Source organism: Cetorhinus maximus, chromosome 18, assembly GCF_964194155.1.
Source record: "Cetorhinus maximus chromosome 18, sCetMax3.hap1.1, whole genome shotgun sequence".
NCBI lineage: Eukaryota > Metazoa > Chordata > Chondrichthyes > Lamniformes > Cetorhinidae > Cetorhinus > Cetorhinus maximus.
Window position 1 is genome coordinate 51,201,724 of NC_135896.1, and position 20,865 is coordinate 51,222,588.

The 20,865-nt window shown below is 39.7% G+C and overlaps 1 protein-coding gene across 1 annotated transcript in view; it reads left to right on the forward strand.

Annotated features, from left to right (window-relative positions):
- The window catches only part of actr10 (actin related protein 10), a 44,972-nt gene that overhangs the window by 15,038 nt on the left and 9,069 nt on the right, over nt 1–20,865 (forward strand). The window contains exons 3-11 of the mRNA XM_078562711.1: nt 4,669–4,751; nt 5,478–5,586; nt 9,344–9,451; nt 10,594–10,661; nt 10,788–10,867; nt 11,173–11,208; nt 16,234–16,313; nt 16,407–16,480; nt 17,883–17,964. Coding sequence (XP_078418837.1) covers nt 4,669–4,751; nt 5,478–5,586; nt 9,344–9,451; nt 10,594–10,661; nt 10,788–10,867; nt 11,173–11,208; nt 16,234–16,313; nt 16,407–16,480; nt 17,883–17,964 — 720 coding nt within the window. The remainder of the gene's footprint in view (nt 1–4,668; nt 4,752–5,477; nt 5,587–9,343; nt 9,452–10,593; nt 10,662–10,787; nt 10,868–11,172; nt 11,209–16,233; nt 16,314–16,406; nt 16,481–17,882; nt 17,965–20,865) is intronic.

The window sequence follows — 20,865 nt, forward strand, 5'->3', positions numbered from 1 at the left end:
ACTTCAAGAGTTGTAAAACCTCATTAGAATGCAGGTATACAAACAATGCCTTCAGACTTGCAGGCAACTTTTAAAATGAAACTAAAACTCAAGTTCCCCCCTTAACACCAGGGGGGACAAATTAAACAATGCTAAAACTCGTTCCTAACACCGACAAATACAAATGTAACTCACTCAAACTATCTCTAGTTACTAACACCTCTTTCCTTTAAATTTGCCTTCATCAACCCTCTTTAAAAAAAAAACTAACCCTTGACCTTGCCATCCTTGTAAACTACCACCCAATCTCCAACCTCCCTTTTCTTTTCCAATGCCTTTGAACATGTCGCCTCCCAGTTCCATGCCCATATTTCCCGGAACTGCATTTTTGAATCCCTTCAATCAGGCTTCTGCCTTTGCCACAGTACTGAAATGGATCTTATCAAAGTCACAAATGATAACCTATATGACTGTAACAAAGTAAAACTCCCCTTCTTGTTCTTCTCAACCTATTTGCAGACTATGATACAGTTGACCAGACCATCCCTTTTCAATGCTTCTCCACCATCTTCCAGCTAGGTGGGACTGCACTCGCCTCATTCCACTATCATCTATCTAACTGTAGCCAGAGAATTGCCTACAATGGGTTTCTCTTGCTCCTGTACCTTTACCTCTGATGTTGCCCAAGGATCTATCAAAGGCCCCCTTCCTATTTCTTATCTACATGCTGTCCCTTGGCTTTAGTTTTCACGTGCGCATTAGGGGCAAGCAGATTTGCCTCAACACCACCCCCCTCGACTCCTTTGCTGTCTCTTAAGTATCAGACGGATTGTCTGACATCCAGTACTGAATGAGCAGAAATTTCCTCCAATTAAATATTTAGAAGACCAAAGCTAGTGTCTTTGGCCCCTGCTACAAGCTCCATTCCCTAGTCAGCAATTCCATCCCTCTCCCTGGCAACTGCCTGGGGCTCAACTGGCTTCAGATCACATATCTGCACCATCACTAAGACTGCATATTTCCACCTCTGTAACATCGCCCGACTCCACCCCTGTCTCAGCTCATCTGCAGTTGAAACTCTCATGCTTTCATTAGCGCTAGACTTAACTATTTCGACATGCTTCTAACCTCCCTCGTTCTACCCTCTGTAAAGTTGAGAAAATCCGAAACACTGCTGCGCATAGCCTTACTCACACCAATCACCCAATGCTCACTACATTGGCACCTGGTTAAACAATACCTTCATTCTTAAAATTCTCATCCTTATTTTCAAATTCCTGCAAGGCATCGCTCCTCTCTACCTCTCTACCCTGCTCCAGGCATGCAAATGTTTGAGGTATATGGCTTCCTCTAATTCTGGCCCCTTGAGCATCCCCAATTTTAATCGCTCCGCCATTGTCGGCTGTGCCTTCAGTTGCAAGAGCCTAAGTTCTAGAATTCCTTCTCTAAACCTCTCACCTTTCTTCCTTCCTTTTCTCCTTGAAGGCGCTTCTTGAATCCTACCTCTTTGACTAAGCTGTTGGTCCTCCTAATATCTCCTTACGTGGCTTGGTGTAAATTTTACTTTGTAACACTCCTGCAACGTGCCTTGAGACGTTTTACAATGTTAAAGGCACTACATAAACACATGTTGCGGCTTATGTTGACCCTGCTAAGATGACGGGATGGCAGGGTGGAGTGTAACTTGGAGGTGGTAGTGTTCTAATGTGTTTGCTCCCCTTGCCCTTCTGGGTAGTAAAGATCACAGGTTGGGAGGTGCCATAGAAGGACCCTTGATGAGTTGCTATAGGGCATTTTGTAGGTGGTATACACTGCAGCCTTGTTGAACAAGTGGTGGAGGAAATGAATGTTAATGGTGATGGATGGGGTACTGATCAAGCAGACTGCTTTGTCCTGGATGGTGTTGAGCTTTGTGAGTGGCATTGGAGATGCACCGATCCAAGGAACTGGGGAATATTCTCCACACTCCGACTTGTAACTTACCTCCTGATAATGCACTTGCTGCACAATACCTAGCCTCTGACCTGCTCTTGTAGTTATTGTATTTATGTGGTCCAGGTAAGTTTTTGGTCAATGGCAACCCTGAGGCTGTTGATGGTGGAGAACTTGACAACACCATCGATTTTCAAAGGGAAGTGGTTAGACACTCTCTTGAGATGGTGATTGTCTGGCATTTTAACACCAAGAATATTACCTGCCACTTATTAGCACAAGCCTAGATGTTGTTCAGGTCTTGCTGTGTATAGGCACAGACTGCTTCATTATCTGAGGAGTTGTGAATGGAACTGAATACTGCAATTGTCAGCAAATATCCCCACTTCTGGGGTGGGATTTTATGGTGCTGCCGAAGTCAATGGACTTTTGAATGGCTCGCTGCATTTTACAGCCCCGTCCCCGCTGTGAAGGGGGCTGTAAAATTCCGCCTCTGACATATGATGGGGGAAGATCTTTGATGAAGCAGCTATAGATGGTGGGTCCTAGGTCATTATCCTGAGGAGCTCCAGTGACCGTATCAGTGGGCTGAGATGATTGGTCTCTAACTACCGCAATCATTTTCATATATGCTAGGTATGATCCAGCCAGTGGAGGGTTTTCCCCTGATCTCCATTGATTTTAATTTTACTAGGTGCTGCATTAAAGCAAAATACTGCAGATGCTGGAAATATGAAATAAAAACAGAAAATGCTGGAAAAACTCAGCAGGCCTGACGCTATCTGTGGAGAGAGGAAACAGTTAACGTTTCGAGTCCGCACAACTCTTCAGAGCTGAGGAAGAGTCATGCGGACTTGAAGCATTAACTCTGTTTCCTCTCTCCACAGATGCTGTCAGGCCTGCTGAGTTTTTCCAGCATTTTCTGTTTTTATTACTAGGTGCTGCACTTGGTCAAATGCTGCCTTGATGTCAAGGGCAGCCACTCTAACCATAACCTTCTGGCATTCAGCTTTTTTTGTCCATATTTTGACTAAGGTTGAAATGAGGTCTGGAGCCGAGCAGCCCTGGCTCGAAATTTAATTATGTAGCCTGTGTGGCTGGGAACTTTCACACTCTCTTAACATTTGAATCAACTCCAGGTGGGCTTTGAACAGGAATTGCAGCAGGGGCCTATCTTTTTCCCAGGTTTGGTATTTTGCTGGAGTTATAGTCCATAAGGCATTAACCCAAGCATTATGAGAATGCCTGCCCTGGGGATCTCACATTTCTTCCTGGAACCCAGCTGGAACCCAACTCCTGATTCACACTACAACACCAACAACTACTTACATTAAAAGCACTTTATAAATATAATAAAACATTTCCAGTTGCTCCACTGGTGCATTATAAAACAAAATATGAAATTGAACCACATAGGAGATATTAGGTCAAATGATCAAAAGCCTGGGCAAGGAGACAGTTTTTAAGGAGTGTCTTAAGGGAAGAAAGTGAGGTAGAGAGGCGAAGAGTATAGGGAGGATACTTAGGGCCTTGGCAACTGAAGGCACAGTCACCAATGGTGGAGCAATTAAAATCTGGAATGCTCAGAAGGCTGGAATTAGATGGGTGTAGATATCCTGGAGGGTTATAGGGCTGGAAGAGAATACAGAGAGAGGAACAAAACCATGGAGGGATTTGAAAACAAAGAAAATAATTTTAAAAGCAGGACATTGCTTTACTACGAACCAGTATAGGTCAGTGAGTACAGGGCTGATAGGTGAACAGGACTTGGTGCGAGTTAAGACATGGACAGCAGACTTTTGGATAACCTCAAGTTACTGTGGGAGGCCAGTCAAGGGTGCAATGGAATAGTCAAGTCTGGGGGTGATGAAGGCACAAATGAGGGTTTCAGCAGCAGATGAGCTGAGATGGGTGAAGTTGGGCGATGTTATGAGAAGGGTTCAATCATGCAGATTGGGCAACAGGATTTCAATCTCATTCATTTGGGAGAGTGTGAAGGGAGTTTCAGGATTAAAATCCTACTTGGAGTTTTGAGGGGGGAGCGGTGTGTGGTGGGTGGTGCAGGTGTTGGATTACTAAAGTTCATTGTGGGGAAGGGGGTTGGAATAATGAACTCCAGTTAAGTTGGGGAGTGGCAAAAGTGCAGGAGGACTAGAATTGTGCTTTTGCTTTTTCTTTACTGCCTCTGTAGTGAGAGACTTCAGATCTTTTCTAGTTGCATTGTAACAACAGATTTTTCTGCTGGTGCGTACTGGTCCTGTTTTCTGTCTTCTGGAGTTGGGGGTGGAGAGAGACACTTATTTTTGTAATTGTGTTTTTAGGCAAAATGCCTCTGACAATTTTAACTGAAGTCTTGAATTTTTCTATTTTGGCTGAGTTCATATTGCTCTAACAGACTTTTTCATCGATTCTGCTGAACTTTCCATTTCTAGTTTTCCAACATTTTTGGTTTCATTTTGGTCTTTCAACTTTATCAGAATGGGTTGAATGCTTCCAAATATGGTAGGTCTGTTGCATAATGTTGGAAAATCATGCCTACCTACTGAATGGTGCGCTCACAAGCAACTTTTTATATATACTAGATGTTTTTACTTACCTATTGACTACTATTAGAATTGTGTCAATTTGCATTGTTTTTTGCACATGACTAACAGTGAACCAAAAGGAAAGCTTTGCAGCTGTATTAGACTTAGAGTAATGATTGTAAATTGTAAACCTCCAAATGCACACCTAGAATGTTTTTGCTTTTTTTTTCAGGCTGTGAAAGTAGTTCAGTTTAACATTAATACTGAAGAGCTTTATGGTTATTTGAAGGAATTCATTCACACATTATACTTCAGGTAGAGTGAATTGTAAAAATATTTTTTACTAATACTGTAATTGTTCATTGCAATTTTAACATGCTAAACAAGCTGGGATTCGGGGCACAATAGATTTTGCATTAAATTTCTCTCTTTTTTAAAAGGTATTTACCTTCCCGTACCAATGAGAGCAGACTTATTCCAAATCCCTGCACAATACTACTCTTGATCTGGCTTCTAGCACATGTACAACAGCATATTTTATCTTTCAATAAAAATCACACCAGGATAAAATTTCTGAGGTGAGGGGTGGGAATTGCTGACCTCTCAGCATAACTTCGTTGAATGTTAGCTGAAAACCCCAGAGAAATGGTGCAAAAGGCCATTTGTGCTGTTTCTCTAGAGTTTGCACTGAAGTTACAGGAGAGCCCAAACAACAATTCCTCCCCACTTTTTTTAATGAGTTGCAAGAGATTGAAAACTTGCTGTGTGGGAAACAGCCAATACAAACTTTAATTCCGCCTCCATAATTCATTTACAGTCATGCTACTCTGGAGGGAAAAATAGAAGATTTAAAAATTACAATTTTCATTTTAGTTCTGAGAATGTGATTGATCCTTAATTGTGGGTTACATGTTGATTGCTCCATTTTTAAGACTGAAGTGGCTTCTAGTTGACTAATTTCTGTTTGTTGATTAATTTCTCTAAAGTTTGGAACCAGTTCTATTTAACTTGGTCTGTTTTCTTCCCCCTTTTCCTTAACAGACATTTATTGGTAAACCCAAGGGATCGTCGAGTTGTTATTATTGAATCTATTCTATGCCCATCACACTTCAGAGAAACGCTTACCAGAGTGTTCTTTAAGCACTTTGAGGTAGGAAGCAATGTAGCTAATGGTGCATTATTTAAAAGAAAATAAATAAGATAGATTAACCTGAGTGTAATCTAATTGGAAATTAGTTTATATGTTAGCTCAGTGACTGCCTGTATAAATCTATAACTGGCTTTTATCACAAAAGTCAGAAATCACTTCTGAAGGCATTCAATAGTTTGTGGATTTTGTAATTTATCTGAACAGATAGTTTAAAAAAAACAGCTGATGTGTAACCAAGCAATGATCTATTTTCATCGAACAGGCAGCTCTTGTGCACTTTTTACCTGAAAGATTTAGCAGCATTGGAAGGGAACTGAGAACAGATTACCTACCTTCACCGTTGGAGAAGACCATGTGCACAATGGGCCACACAGGAGTAAAATAAATATATCAGAATGGCACCTATCATGCTTACTATTGGTGCATTGATGAACATGCTGAGAAACATGTGTTTTATGTTTTTAATTGCAGAACCAGACCAGATTTGTTAGTTCTTTGCCATACCACTAGATGGAGTACAAAAATGACCTGCTCCATTTCTGGATGGAATGGGAAACAAGAAAGAAAATTAGTTGATTTAAGAATTACCTCCTGGTGACTCTGCATATGTGAACTATTGAGCAATAGATATTTTAAATGATTACATTTGGATTTTCCATTGTAATTGAATACCTTGGATATAATTTCAAATCAGAAATAATATAAGGATTTGGACTCTACTAAACCCCAAGAAAATTCTTGTTGAGGAACAACCATATTGGCAAAAAGGACAATCACTAATTTAGATTGCAAACTAACAAGGTTAATTGGACAATAAAGATTAATAGTTAATATTTCATTAGTGAAGGCATGGCATGGTTTACAAGTTCAATGTGTGTCAGTTTGTCTTTCCTGTGGATCCAGGGACTTCTGGGGTCTTCTCTTTTTGTTCCTTGAACCTGGTCTCTTGACTCATGAAGTCCTTCAAGATTTTAGCCTAGCCAACTTAACTCTAACGTACAAACAAATCCCTTTGCAGCTTGAAGACTTCAACTCTGAAGAATTCTTTTCCAACCCAAAGCTACATACTTTCACAACTGCCTGCTGTGTATTCATTCTCTCTCTCTGGTGGAAAAGGCTTTCTAAAAAAGATCGTGGCTTTCCCAAAATGACTAAGACTGTACTTTACTACTGATTTTCTAAGCTAGACTTTAACTGACTGAACGATTCCTCGGGAGTTAAGTGGTTATATGTTTTCTATTCACTCTCCCTTGAGGCAATTGCTTTAACCCTGGAAATCCTGTCTATGCTGGATCCACTGATCTCTCATACTGGGTTCTTACAGAAACCCCTCAGCCGGTGACTAATACGCACCGACTGACAATGTCCTATGTAAACGCTAACTTCCTAGCAAGTGCCCTACCCCTAACACTCTCTCCTGACAAATGCCCTGTGACAAATGCTAACTCTTGGCAAGTGCAAAGACTTCAGTGATGTACCCCATTTTTATACCCCTTTTGCAGGTAGCTTTGCAGCATTTAGCCTGAGTATATATATAATAACGATAACTATCACTAGAGAAAAAGCACTAGGGAAACTAATGGGGCTAAAGGCTGATAAGTTCCCTGGACCTGATGGGTTGCATCCTAAGATATTAAAGGAAGTAGCTACAGAGATAGTGGATGCACTGGTAATAATCTTCCAAGAATCCTTAAGTTCTGGAAAAGTCCCAGAGGATTGGAAAACAGCCAATGTAAGACCCTTATTCAAAAAGGGAGGGAGACAGAAAACAGGTAACAATTGGCCAGTTAGCTTAACACCAGTCGTTGGGAAAATGATGGAGTCTATTATAAAGGATCTAATAGCAAAGCACTTAGAAATATATAATCTAATCAAGCAGAGTCAGCATAGCTTCATGAAGAGGAAATCATACCTAACAAATTTATTAGAATTCTTTGAGGATGTAACAAGCAGGATAGATAAAGGGGAACCAGTGGATGTAATGTATTTGGATTTCCAAAAGGCACTCACTAAGGTACCGCACATAAGGCTACTTAATAAGATAAGAGCCCATGGTGTTAGGGGTAGTATATTAACATGAATAGAGGATTAGCTAACTAATAGAAGACAGAGTTGGGATAAGGGGGTCATTTTCGGGATGGCAACCTGTAACTAGTGGAGTGCCACAGGGATCAGTGCTGGGGCCTCAATTATTTACAATATATATTAATGACTTGGATGAGGAAAGTGAACGTACTATCGCCAAAGTTGTGGATGACACAAAAGTAGGTGGGAAGGCGGAAGGCCAGTGGTGAAGATGACAAGGAGTCTACAGAGAGATATAGACAGGTTAAGTGAGTGGGCAAAAATCTTGGCAGATGGAATTTAATGTGGGAAAATGTGAGATTATGCACTTTGGCAAGAAGAATAGAGGAGCTGAATATTATTTAAATGGAGAAAGGCTGCAGCACAGAGGGATTTGAGTCCTTGTGCATGAATCCCAAAAAGCTAAAATACAAGATCAGCAGATAATACGGAATGCAAATGGAATGTTGGCCTTTATTTCAAAGGGAATGGAGTATAAAAATAGGGAATTCTTACTAAAACTAAACAAGGCACTAGTTAGACCATACCTAGAATACTGTGAACAATTTTGGCCCCTTTATCTAAGGAAAGATTTACTGGCATTGGAGGGAGTCCAGAGAAGGTTCACTAGGTTGATCCTAGGTATGGAGGGATTTTCTTATGAGGAGAGGTTGAATAGGTTAGGCCTGTACTCATTGGAGTTTTGAAGAATGAGAGGTAACCTTATTGAAACATATAAGATTCTTAGGGGGCTTGACAGGGTAGATGCTGAGAGGTTGTTTCCCCTTGTGGGAGAGTCTAGGACCAGAGGGCATAATGTCAGAGTAAGGGGCCAGAGGAGGAATTTCTTCTCTGAGGGTAGAGAATATGTGGAAATTTTTACCACAGAGGGCTGTATAGGCTGGGTCATTAAGTATATTCAAGGCTGAGATAGACAGATTTTTAACAAGTATGGGAATCAAGGGTTGTGGGGAAAGGGCAGGAAAGTGGAGTTGAGGATTATCAGATCAGCCATGATCTCATTGAATGGCGGAGCAGACTCAATGGGCCGAGTGACCTACTTCTGCTCCTATGTGCACCTGGATCAAAACAACTAATGATTTCTAACCCAATATTTCCAACACTTGACCAACGGGAAGAACGCTGTTAGCATCCCCACAATAATCTAACCTTAATTTGTATTTCTAACCAGAGGTCCTTGGAACATCTAGTTCCAAGACCATTATTCTAGTCAATCAGCTTTGCAGCCTTGGCGTCCCTTTTAACTGCTAAACTATAACTTGTATCTTTGACCAGAGGCCCTGAAACATCTCGTCCTCAAGCAACCTTCCTGGCCAATCAGCATTATAGCTTTGGCTTCTCTTTGCTGCTAAGTTAGACTTGCTGGAGCCCAAATGTGTAAATGTGGCCTAGCTGTAACTTCAGTTCACTCCCAAAGGTCCATGTGTTCTTTCTTAAACCTACATCACAGTATTTGGCACTTAGAGATGCCAACTTTAAGACTTTCTCAACAACATACCCCAAAATTCATGAATGATCCTAATAATACATACAAATTAAGACTTTTCATCTCTAAGCTTATATACAGTACAATTTGATAATTTAAGCCTTATTAATTACATAAATGAGCCAATGATGTTAAGTTGAACAATAAGTTATATAATTTCAGGTTTCTCCACTTGTATTTTTGTAGGTTCCTTCAGTGCTTTTTGCTCCAAGCCATCTCATGTCTCTCCTGACTCTCGGTATCAATTCTGCTGTGGTATTAGATTGTGGATATACAGAAGCACTAGCATTACCTGTATCTTTTTGAAAATGTGTTTATATTTAACCATCATCAATGTGGGGAAAGAATACTGGTAATAAATAGAAGCTCAGTTGTAAATATTTTTAAAAAGCAAACTTAATGACTGAATTTAATGGCATTGTGATAAGGTTTCACAAAGAAGGCCCTCTGATGATTTCTAACTTCCTGGAGTTGTTAAATTCATTTGTACAAAATGATTTCATACTCTACGCTGTGGATGTGTTTGTTCCTGAACTGTGCTTTCAGACTCAAAATTGTTCATTTATTGACTGCCTTTCCTGTTGTAATGAGTTTTATATGGCAAAGGTTGACTTGATTGCATTTGCAGTATTACAATATCTTAGTCCATCAGCTTTTGAATAACTGAAACTTACACTCTCTCAACTGTTTAGTAGAAAATTAAAAGAAAGTAAAATATTTTAGGAGGAAAATAATTGGAATAAATTTAAGTTAATTTATGTCAGTGTATAATAAAATTCTATACAAATGAGAGAGAAAGGGGCGAGGGGTGAAGAGACTTGATACACTAGTGTTTTTATAATGTAAATGGTTAAGTATTGTAATGTTTGCTTCAACATTATAGTGAAAACATTTTTCTTAAAGTCCATGGAGAGCCAAATTTCTCTAGACATGTAGCGTATGAGTTCATTTTAAGAATTAAAATACATTTTTTTAAAATCATGTATTTTCTTCCCCCTTCGCTCCCAGCACATTATATTGGCTCAGTCATAACCACATATGGCAGTTAAAACTGGTAACACAATCTTATTAACATTTTGGGTGACTAGGTTGCTATAAGGAATTTTATCTGTTAATATTCAAAAATAACCTCCTTATACTTGCTGTCTGGGCTAATGAGTGCATAAGTCATTTTCAACGGTTGTTATTGCTTGAAAAGAGGGATATTATTAAGAATGGGGAGAAAACAAGAAAGTCATATAGACTGGTTAGATTATTTGGGGAAAAAACAATGGAGTTGTTGGGCCAGGTGGCCTGTTTCTGTGCTGTAAGGTTTGAGGGGAAGATGTTCCCTTAAAGGGAAAACAGTGACTGTAATGTTATGCAAAGCAATACTGAAAATGTATATATGTTATATAACTTTTTGCCTTTTTGAAATTTAACCTTAGCTTTATCAGATATATGAAGGAATTCCTATTCTGAGTGCTTGGGAAGCACTTCCACTGGGTGGAAAAACAATCCACATGTAAGGATTTAAAATATGTAACTTTTGCACATGTATTGATATTTTAATATTTGACTTGAATTTGACATTCAATCCACTTAAAGATTGAAGTGGGAAAAAAAATCTAAAATGTTTTTATTACCGAAGGGAGTTGCAGTCACGGTTATTAGAAGAATGCAGTGTGGACACTGGGACTAAGACTGGAGAAGGCTTGGCATCTGTGATGAGTAAGGCTTGAAATACCAATGTTTTAATATTTTGCATATTTCTATATATTTCTTGGTACTCCATCAATAATTTCTCTATTTCTAGATGGCTCTCTGGTTTCAAAATGCTTTGCATCCTAAGAAATACTTTTTGTGCCTGTAATGTATACACATTAGTTGAAACATGAAATAGCAAAAAGTTTGTTTTACAAAGAATTTGAATGTGTTAGATGTTTAAAGGTGTCTAGTAGTAAGTATTTACATTTTTATAATGTAATATTCTGTGGCCTGGGCTCTTAATGTTGTTCCCAAATTCATTTCAGCAGGCTCACTTCCAGAAGAAACTCTAGAGGATATCAAAGGTAGGAACTCTCTTGCATGATTCTTTCATTGTTAGTGAAGATTTATGTGGCAAATATGTTAGCCCATTAAATTTTTTAAAAGTACAAATGTTGTAAATTTGGAATAAATACATAAAATGCTGAAATGTGCAATAGATTGGTCATCTTTGGAATGTAGTAGTAGTAGGGGATAGTATAGTGAGGAGGATTGACACTGTTCTCTGCAGCAAAGAGCAAGAGTCCAGACGGCTATGTTGCCTGCCTGGTGCCAGGGTTTGGAACATCTGCTCAGGGCTGGAGAGGAACTTGCAGTGGGAGGGAGAGGATCCAGTTGTTGTGGTCTACGTAGGTACCAATGACATAGGTAGAACTAGGAAAGAGGTTCTGCAAAGTCAGTATGAGGAGCTAGGTCCAAATTAAGAAGCAGAACCTCAAAGGTAATAATCTCTGGATTATCACCAGAGCCACATGCAAATTGGCATAGGGCAAATAAGATTAGAGAGACGAATGCGTGGCTCAAAGACTGGTGAGGGAGAAGTGGGTTCTGGTTTGTGGGGCACTGGGGAAAGTGGTGGTTGTACCGTTGGGACAGTCTACATCTGAACAGTGCTGGGGTGAGTGTCCTCACAAATCGCATAACTAGGGAAGTAGAGAGAGCTTTAAACTAAACAAGAGGGGTGAGGGATCAAACTTGGGTAGAGGTAGCAATTCAAGGTGTATAGTCAAGACAGGAGAGCAAAATAGTAATATGAGAAATGAGGGACAGAGAGAAAAAAAACCTAAGAGTAAATCAACAGTCAAGACTAGATGTTGCAAAGCCAACAAAACTGAAGGCTCTCTATCTGAATGCACATAGCATTCATAACAAAGTAAATGAATTGATGGCCCACATTGAAGTAAATAAATATGATCGGATAGCAATCACAGAAACGTGGCTGCAGGACAACAAAGATTGGGTCCTTAATATTGAAGGTACATTACATTCAAGAAGAATTGGAAGCTGGGTAAAGCTGGAGGGGTAGCACTGTTAATCGAACAGGGCATTGGTGCAATAGTCAGAGATGACATTGGTTCAAGAAATCAGGATGTAGATTCGTTTTGGGTGGAGATGAGGAATAGTAGGGGGAAAAGTCATTAGTGGGAGTCTACAGGCCCCCTAACAGTAGCCACAGTGTAGGACAAAGTATTCAAGAGAAAATATTGTGTGCTTGTGATAAAGGGACGGCAATAATCATGTGTGATTTTAATCTACACACAAACTGGAAAAATCAGATTGGCAGTAGTAGCCTGGTTGAGGAGTTCTTAGAATGCTTTCGAGAGAGTTCCTTAGAGCAGCATGTTCTGGAAACAACCAGAGAGCAGGTTATATTAGACTTAGTATTTTGTAACGTGACAAGATTAATTAATAACCTCAGAGTAAAGGCACCCCTAGGTAACAGCAACCACAATATGATTGAATTTTACATCCAGTTTGAAAGGGAGAAGAGTGGGTCTAAGACTAGTATCTTAAACTTAAATAAGGGCAGCAATGTGAGGATGAAGGCTAAGCTAGCTGAAGTGACTAGAGCGTAGATCAATAGAGAAGCAGTGGCAGACATTTAAAGGGATATTTCAGGATATTCAGAATAAATATATTCCTACTACAAAGAAAAATTCTAAGGGGAGGACCCACCATCCATGGTTAACTAAAGATGTTAAGGAAAGCATCAAACATACAACTCAGCAAAGGTGAGTGGTAGGACAGATGATTGGACAGAATATAAAGAACGACAGAGAATGACTAAAAGGTTAATCAGGAGAAAGAAATTAGAGTATGAGAGGAAGCTAGCCAGAAATTGTAAAAACTATTTACAATCTATATTAATGACTTGGATTCAGGGATAGAAGGTACTATAGCTAAATTTCCAGATGACACCAAAATAGGTGGGAAAGTAAGTTGCAATGAAGAAATAAGAAATTTACAAATGGATATGGACAGGTTAGGTGAATGGGCCAAAATTTGGCATATGGAGGTTAATGTGGATAAATGTGAGGTTATCCATTTTGGTCGGAAGAATAAAAAGGCGACTTATTATTTAAATGGAGAGAAACTTCAGAATGCTTCAGTGCAGAGGGACCTGGGTGTCCTCATGCATGAATTGCTGAAAGCTAGTATGCAGGTACAGCAGGCAATAAGGAAGGCAAATGGAATTTTGGCATTTATTGCTAAAGGAATAGAGTATAAAAATAGGGAAGTGTTGTTGCAACTGTACAAGGCATTGGTGAGACCGCACCTGGAGTACTGTGCACAGTTTTGGTCCCCTTACTTGAGGAAGGATGTAGTTGCATTGGAGGTGGTTCAGAGTAGGTTCACTAGATTAATTCCAGAGATGCGGGGCTTGTCTTATGAGGAGAGATTGAGCAGTTTAGGCATATACTTGCTAGAGTTTAGAAGGATGAGAGGAGATCTAATTGAAGCAAATAAGAAGCTAAAAGGGATAGACAAAGTAGACGTGGAGTGGATGTTTCCCCTTGTGGGGCATTCTAGAACAAGAGGCCATAGTTTTAGGCTAAGGGATGGTAGATTTAAATCAGAGATGAGGAGGAATTACTTTTCTCAAAGGGTCATGAATCTGTGGAATTCACTACCTCAGAGTGTAGTGGATGCCGGGATGCTGAATAAATTTGAGGAGATAGACAGATTTTTAATTAGTAACGGGTTGAAAGGTTATGGGGAGAGGGCGGGAAATTGGAGTTGAGGCCGAAATGAGATCAACCATGATCGTATTGAATGGCAGGGCAGGCTCGAGGGGCTGAATTGCCTACTCCTGCTCCTAGTTCTTGTGTTCTTATGAATTGCAAGAGTTTCTACAGGTATTTAAAAAGGAAAAGAGTAAGTAAAGTGAGTGTTGGCTCTCTAGAGAGTGACAGTGGGGAGTTAATAGTAGATAATGAGGAAATGGCAGAAGAAATGAACAAATATTTTGCTTCTGTGTTCACTATAGAGGATACAGAAAACATTCCAGTAATAGCTGCAAATCAGGAGGTGAACGGGAGAAAGGAACTTGGTGAAATTGAAATCACTAGGGAAATGGTACTGAGCAAATTGATGGCACTACAGGCTGGCAAGTCTCTGGGTCCCGATGGACTACATCCTAGGGCCTTAAAAGAGGTGGCTAATGAGGTAGTCAATGCACTGGTGTTAATTTTCCAAAATTCACTGGATTCTGGAAAGGTTCCATCAGATTGGAAAGTAGCAAACATAACCCCTCTATTCAAGAAGAGAGGGAGGCAGAAAACAGGAAACTATAGGCCAGTTAGCTTGATGCCAGTCGTGGCGAAGTTATTAGAATCGATCATTAAGGAGGTTATAGCTGGCCACTTAGAGGAGTTCAAAACAATTGGGAAGAGTCAGCATGGTTTTGTGAAAGGAAAATCATGTTTAACCAATTTATTAGAATTTTTTGAAGGTGTAACATGCGCTGTGGATAAATGGGAGCCTGTAGGCGTACTGTACTTGGATTTCCAGAAGGCATTTGATAAGGTGTCACATCAAAGACTATTACGGAAAATAAAAGCGCATGGTGTAGTGGGTAATATATTAGCATGGATAGAAGATTGGCTGGCTGGCTGGCAGAAAGTAGAGAATATGCATAAATGGTTCTTTTTCTGATTGGCAGGATGTGACAAGTGGAGTCCCACATGGGGTCTATACTAGGGCCTCAACATCTTACGATTTACATCAATGACTTAGGTGGGGGTAGTGAAGACATTGAGCTAAATTTGCAGATGACACAAAGATGGGTAGGAAAATATGTTGTGAAGAGGATATGAGGAGGTTGCAAATGGATATAGATAAATTGAGTGGGCAAAGATCTGGCAAATGGAGTTTAATGTGGGAAAATGTGAAGTGCACTTTGCCAGGCAGAACAAAAAAGCCGAGTGTTACTTAAATGAGAATGATTGCATAATTCTGAGGTGCAGAGGGACCTTGGTGTTCTAGTACGTGCGTCACAAAAAGTTAGTATAAGGTACAGCAAGTAGTTAAGACTAATTGAATGCTATCCTTTATTATGGGAGGGATTGAAAATAAAAGTAACGATGTCATGCTTCAGTTATACAGGGCATTGGTGAGACCGCACCTTGAATACTGTGTGCAGTTTTGGTCTCCTTATTTAAGGAAGGATGTAAATGCATTGGAGGCGGTTCAAAGGAGGTTTATTACATTGACACCTTGAATGAGTGGGTTGTCTTATGAGGAAAGATTGGACAGACTGGGCTTGTTTCCACTAGAGTTTAGAAGAGTAAGGGGTGATTTGATTGAAGTATACAAGATCCTGAACGGCCTTGACATGGTGGACGTGGAAAGGATGTTTCCTCTTGTGGGTGAATCCAGAACCAGGGGGCACTGTTTTAAAATTAGGGGTCACGCTTTTAGGACTGAGATGAGGAGAATTTTTTTCTGAGGGTTGTGCAACTTTGGAATTCTCTGACTCAGGAGGTGGTGGAGGCGGGGTCATTGAATATTTTTAAGGCAAAGGTAGATAGATTCTTGTTAGGCAAGGGAATCAAAGGTTATTGGGGTTAGATGGGAATGTGAAAATCGAAACACAAACAGATCAGCCATGATCTTCTTGAATGGCGGAGCAGACTCGAGGGGCCAAATGGTCTACTCCTGTTCCTATTTCTTATGTTCTTATCTGAAACAGCAAAGTAGATTAATGTTTCTGGTGTAACCTTTGACAGATTAATCTGAATTTTTTTTTGAAGAGGGTGTGAAGTTAGCACTGAAGTTCACATCTGTTCAGAATCTTATTATTAGGACTAACAAGCTTTCCATTTTCTTTAAAACCATGAAATAACTTCACAGCACATTGATATGAAATCTGATTTAACAAAAGGAGGTGCATACGGCGACATGGGAGTGAAATGCATAGTGAAAATTAGGATGAAGCATGAAAAAAGTTATCAATATTAACCTGTGCCGAATAAGCATACATTTGATTGAAATCCATGTACTCATATAATTTTTAGAAAAATTTAATTTTTTCAAATTGTGCTTTTCAGTTCGCACTTGCTTTGTGAGTGATCTCCAGAGGGGACTGAAACTTCAAGCTGCCAAGTTTAACATTGATGGAAAAACTGAGGTCAGCATTAATTACTGGTGAATAAGATTGACTATTCGAACTGCAAAGTCAGAGGTGCATTGCAGTAATTTGATATTTTATATTTGTTTGTAGCGCCCCCAACAACCTCCAGATGTGGCATACCCTCTAGATGGAGAGAGAATTTTACATGTCAAAGGATCAATCAGGTTGGATCACTTGTATAAACAATATAAATTAGCTGCATCATAACTGGGTTGTGCTGAAAGGAATGGCATAGTATGTTGAAGTGGTAAGAGAAGTTTTTAACTGCGGCTTCTCCACTTAATGTCGTCTTGATTTCAACCGTTTTGTTATTTGGATGCAACAAAGCAAATTGGCTATTTGGGCAATTATCATGCATTTCCTACCTTCTAACTAATCCAACAAAGAAACCCTTCCACTGGTATTTAGTTGAGTTTTTCAGTTGTGAAACCATTAGTATATGCTTATGAAGAATATAGGCAGAGGGCAGATTAGAGGGAAATGGATCTAAGTAACCAATAAAAAAAGTAAATCAGCTCCTGTGGTGAAATAAAAATTGAACAAATCAGGCTCCCTCAGTGGTTTTGTTTGTTAATAAAATTGTCTAGTATGGAACTGAGCCATAAAGAGTGGAGAAATATTGGGTTCAGTCCATGGTTTGTGTTGAATTAGATAATCTCTTAGATGATGGGAATGTGACATTTAGTTTCAGTATACATAGGCTAGGGTAACATAATCGGCAGAATATTACACTTGGCGTGTGGGCGCATGCCCAAGTGTAAAATGACCCGCGATGACGTCGGGTGTGCGTCCCGACGTCATCGCGCAGTCACGCGATTTCATTTGGTGGGCACATGCTGGAGTTGGCTGTGTGCCCGCCGATAATTGAAAGGCCTATTAAGACCATTAACAATCTAATTAAATTCAAATTTACGTTGCCCACCCAACCTAACAGTTGGCAGGCAGGCGAAAAGGCCAAGCAGCCTTTACATTTTTTAGGAAACCTCATCCACAAGCAGGTTTCCTGAAGCAAATAAACATTAAATAAAAACTTAATTTTTGAATTAAAAACATGTCCCAGCTCATGTGACAGTCACATGAGGGGACATGTTTTATTAAATTTTTATTCTCTTTATTTTTTTTAAACAGCGCTTCAGATCTCCCTGAGGCAGCTCCATGCCTCAGGGAGATTGACGTGCTCTTCCTCGCGCATACATGAACTGCGCACTAGGCCCAGCTCTCCCTCCTCTCCCCCAGCCTGCACAGGCAGCCGCTTGCGATCCACGCAGGGTGTGCCTTAATTAGTAAAGAAATTTTAGCAACCTAATAAAAAAAGGTGACTTACAATTTTATAGGCATGTTAAAGCAAACTGTTATAGGGAACTTTGTTAACTTATCATTCTATGAATGTTGCCCACACACAAAACTCCTATCGTCAAGATTTCACCTTTTAAGTTAAGGAGTAATAGTGTATTCTGAGTCTATATTGTTACACTGACTGTTAAATTAGTAGTTTGTGATATAGTTATAAACAAAGTGATTTGATTGAATTTTTAGTTCAAGGACTTTTTCATTTTTTGTTTGCAGAGATTCTGTAATTGAAATTCTCTTTGAACAAGATAATGAAGAGAAGTCTATTGCCACTTTAATCCTTGACTCACTTTTACAGGTAAGAGGGTGGTGTGTGCTAAATTTGGATTTATTATGTAAAAAAGACTTTGTCAGCCTTTTTGGACACCACATTATAGTTTACCGTTAAATGTGTGGAAGTGACCCAGAGTTAAAATACTGCTTTATCATCATGGGACTCATGTTTAGGTATAGCTTTGGTGGCAGTTTACATTAGTAGTTGCACTATAACTCCATGTATCTGGGTTGAGTCCAAGCCTCACTTGAGCGCACAATCTAGGCTGATGCTTTAGTACAGTACTAAAGGAGTACTGTATTGTCAAATACCATCCTTCAGATGATATTTTAAACAAAGGTCCTTCAAGTAGATAAAGTAATTCCAGGGCAGTGTTTAAAGAGAAGAAGGGGGTTTTCCCAGTGTCCTACCCAATATGAATTCCTAAACTATTACCGCCACCACCCCCCGCCCCCCAAAAAACCCCGCAGATTAACTGGATATTTTTCTCATTTACTACTGTCGGACATATTGTTCAAAATTGTCTACAAAGTAACAATGATCATACTTCAAAAGTAATTTGATGTGAAGAGCTTTAGGGTTTCCTGCCAACATGAAATCCCAAAGGTCTTCACATCAAAATACTATATAAAAGTAAGTTATTTCTTGTGCAAGCACTATTATGTGGCAGCAGAACAAGATGGGTGGTGGAGGTTTGATATTTTTTCACTTATGCTGATGAAGTGGCAGTCTTAGTTGTACTGATTGAGGAGAAGCCAGGCACTTCCTTGTGGAGCATGGGGGAGAAGAACAACACATGAACATACAAATTAGGAGCTGAATTAGAGCATTCGGCTTTTCGAGCCTGTTCTGCCATTCAATATGATCATGGCTGATCTGATTGTGGCCTCAATTCCACTTTCCTGCCTACCCCCGATGCCCTGTAACACCCTTGTAAGTCACGAACCTATCTACCTCTGCCTTAAATATATTTGGTGACCCTCCCTCCATTGCTCTCTGGGTTAGAGAGTTTCACAGACTCTCAAACCTCAGAGGAAAAAATTCTCCACTTGTTTGTCTTAAATGAGAGACTGCTTTTTTAAAACTGTGTCCCCAAGTTCTAGTCTCTGCCACAAAAGGAAATGCCCTTTCAGCATCCACCCTGTCAGGTCCCCTCAGGATCTTACATGCTTCAGTAAGATCGCCTCTCGTTCTTCTAAACTCCAGTGGATACAGGCCCACATGTCCAACCTTTCCTCATAAGATAAGCCCCCAATTTCAGTAATCAGTCGAGTAAACTATCTCTGAAATACTTCTAATGAAATATTCTTTCTTAAATAAGATGACCAAAACTGTACATGGTACTGTAGATGTGGTCTCACCAATACCCTGTACAGCTGTCACAAAACATCTCTACTTTTAAATTCCATTCCCCTTGCAATAAATGACACCGTTCTATTTGTCTTCCTAATCACTTGCTGTGCCTGCATACTAGCTTTTTGTGATTCATGTACCAGGAAATCCAGATCCCTCTATACCTCAAGAGCTCTACAATCACTCTCCAATTAAATTATATGCTGCTTTTCTACTCTTCCTGTCAATGTGTACAAGTTCACATTTTCCCACATTATACTCTATCTGCCGAATTTTTGCCGACTCACTTAACCTATCTATATCCCTTTGCAGACTCCTTATGTCCTCTTCACAATTTACTTTCCTACTTATCTTTGCATCATCAAATTTAGCAATCATATATTTGGTCCCGTCATCCAAGTCATTGATATAGATTGTAAGTAGTTGAGGCCCCAGCACTGATCCTTGTGCCCTCCACTCGTTACATATTGCCAACCCAAAAATGACCAATTTATACCTACTGTTTCTTGTGGGTAGCTAATCCTCTATCCATGCTAATATGTTATCCCTTACACCATGAGCTTTCATTTTGCGTCGTAACCTTTGATGTGGCACCTTGTCAAATGCCTTCTGGAAATCTAAATACATCACATTCACAGGTTCCCTTTATCCATGCTGCTTTTTACTTCCTCTAATAAATCAAACACGATTTCCCTTTCACAAACCATGTTGACTCTACCTGATTGTATTGAGATTTTCTAAGTGCCTTGCTATAACCGCTATTAGATTCCAGCATTTTCCCTATGATAGATGTTAAGCTAATTGGCCTGTAGTTTCCTGCTTTCTGTCTCCCTCCTTTCTTGAATAGAGGAGTTACATTTGCTATTTTCCAATCTGATGGGACCTTTCCAGAATCTAGGGAATAGATCTACTATTTCAGCAGCCAAGACTCTCGGATGAAATCCATCAGGACCTAGGAACTTGTCAGTTTTTAGATCTAATAATTTTCTCAGTACCCTTTCCCTGGTGATTGTAATTGTTTTATGTTCCTCCCTCCCTTTCACCCCCTGATTCACAATTATTTTTGGGATGTTGTTTGTATGCTCTACAGTGAAGACAGACGCAAATACCTGTTCAATTCATCCCCCATTTCCTGATTTTTCCACTATTAATTCCCCAGACACTCACGCTGGAGGGCCAAGGCTCACTACGTTTTTTCCTTTTTAAATACTTGTAGAAACTCTTCCTACCAGTTTTTATATTTCGAACTAGCTTTCTCTCATACTCTAATTTCTCCCTCACTATATTTTTAGTCATCCTTTGCTGTTTTTTTTATATTCTGTTCAAGCTTCTGACCTGCCACTAATCTTTGTGGAATTTTGCACTATTTTCTTTCAATTTGACCCTATCTTTAACTTATTTAGTCGCCACGGATGGTGTGTCCTTCCCCTAGTCTTTTTATCTCACTGGAATGTATCTTTGCTGAGTGTCATGAAATATCTCCTTAAATGCCTACCACTGCATCTCTGCTGACCTATCCCTTAACCTAATTTCCCTGTTCACTTTAGCCAACTCTGTCTTCATACCCTCATA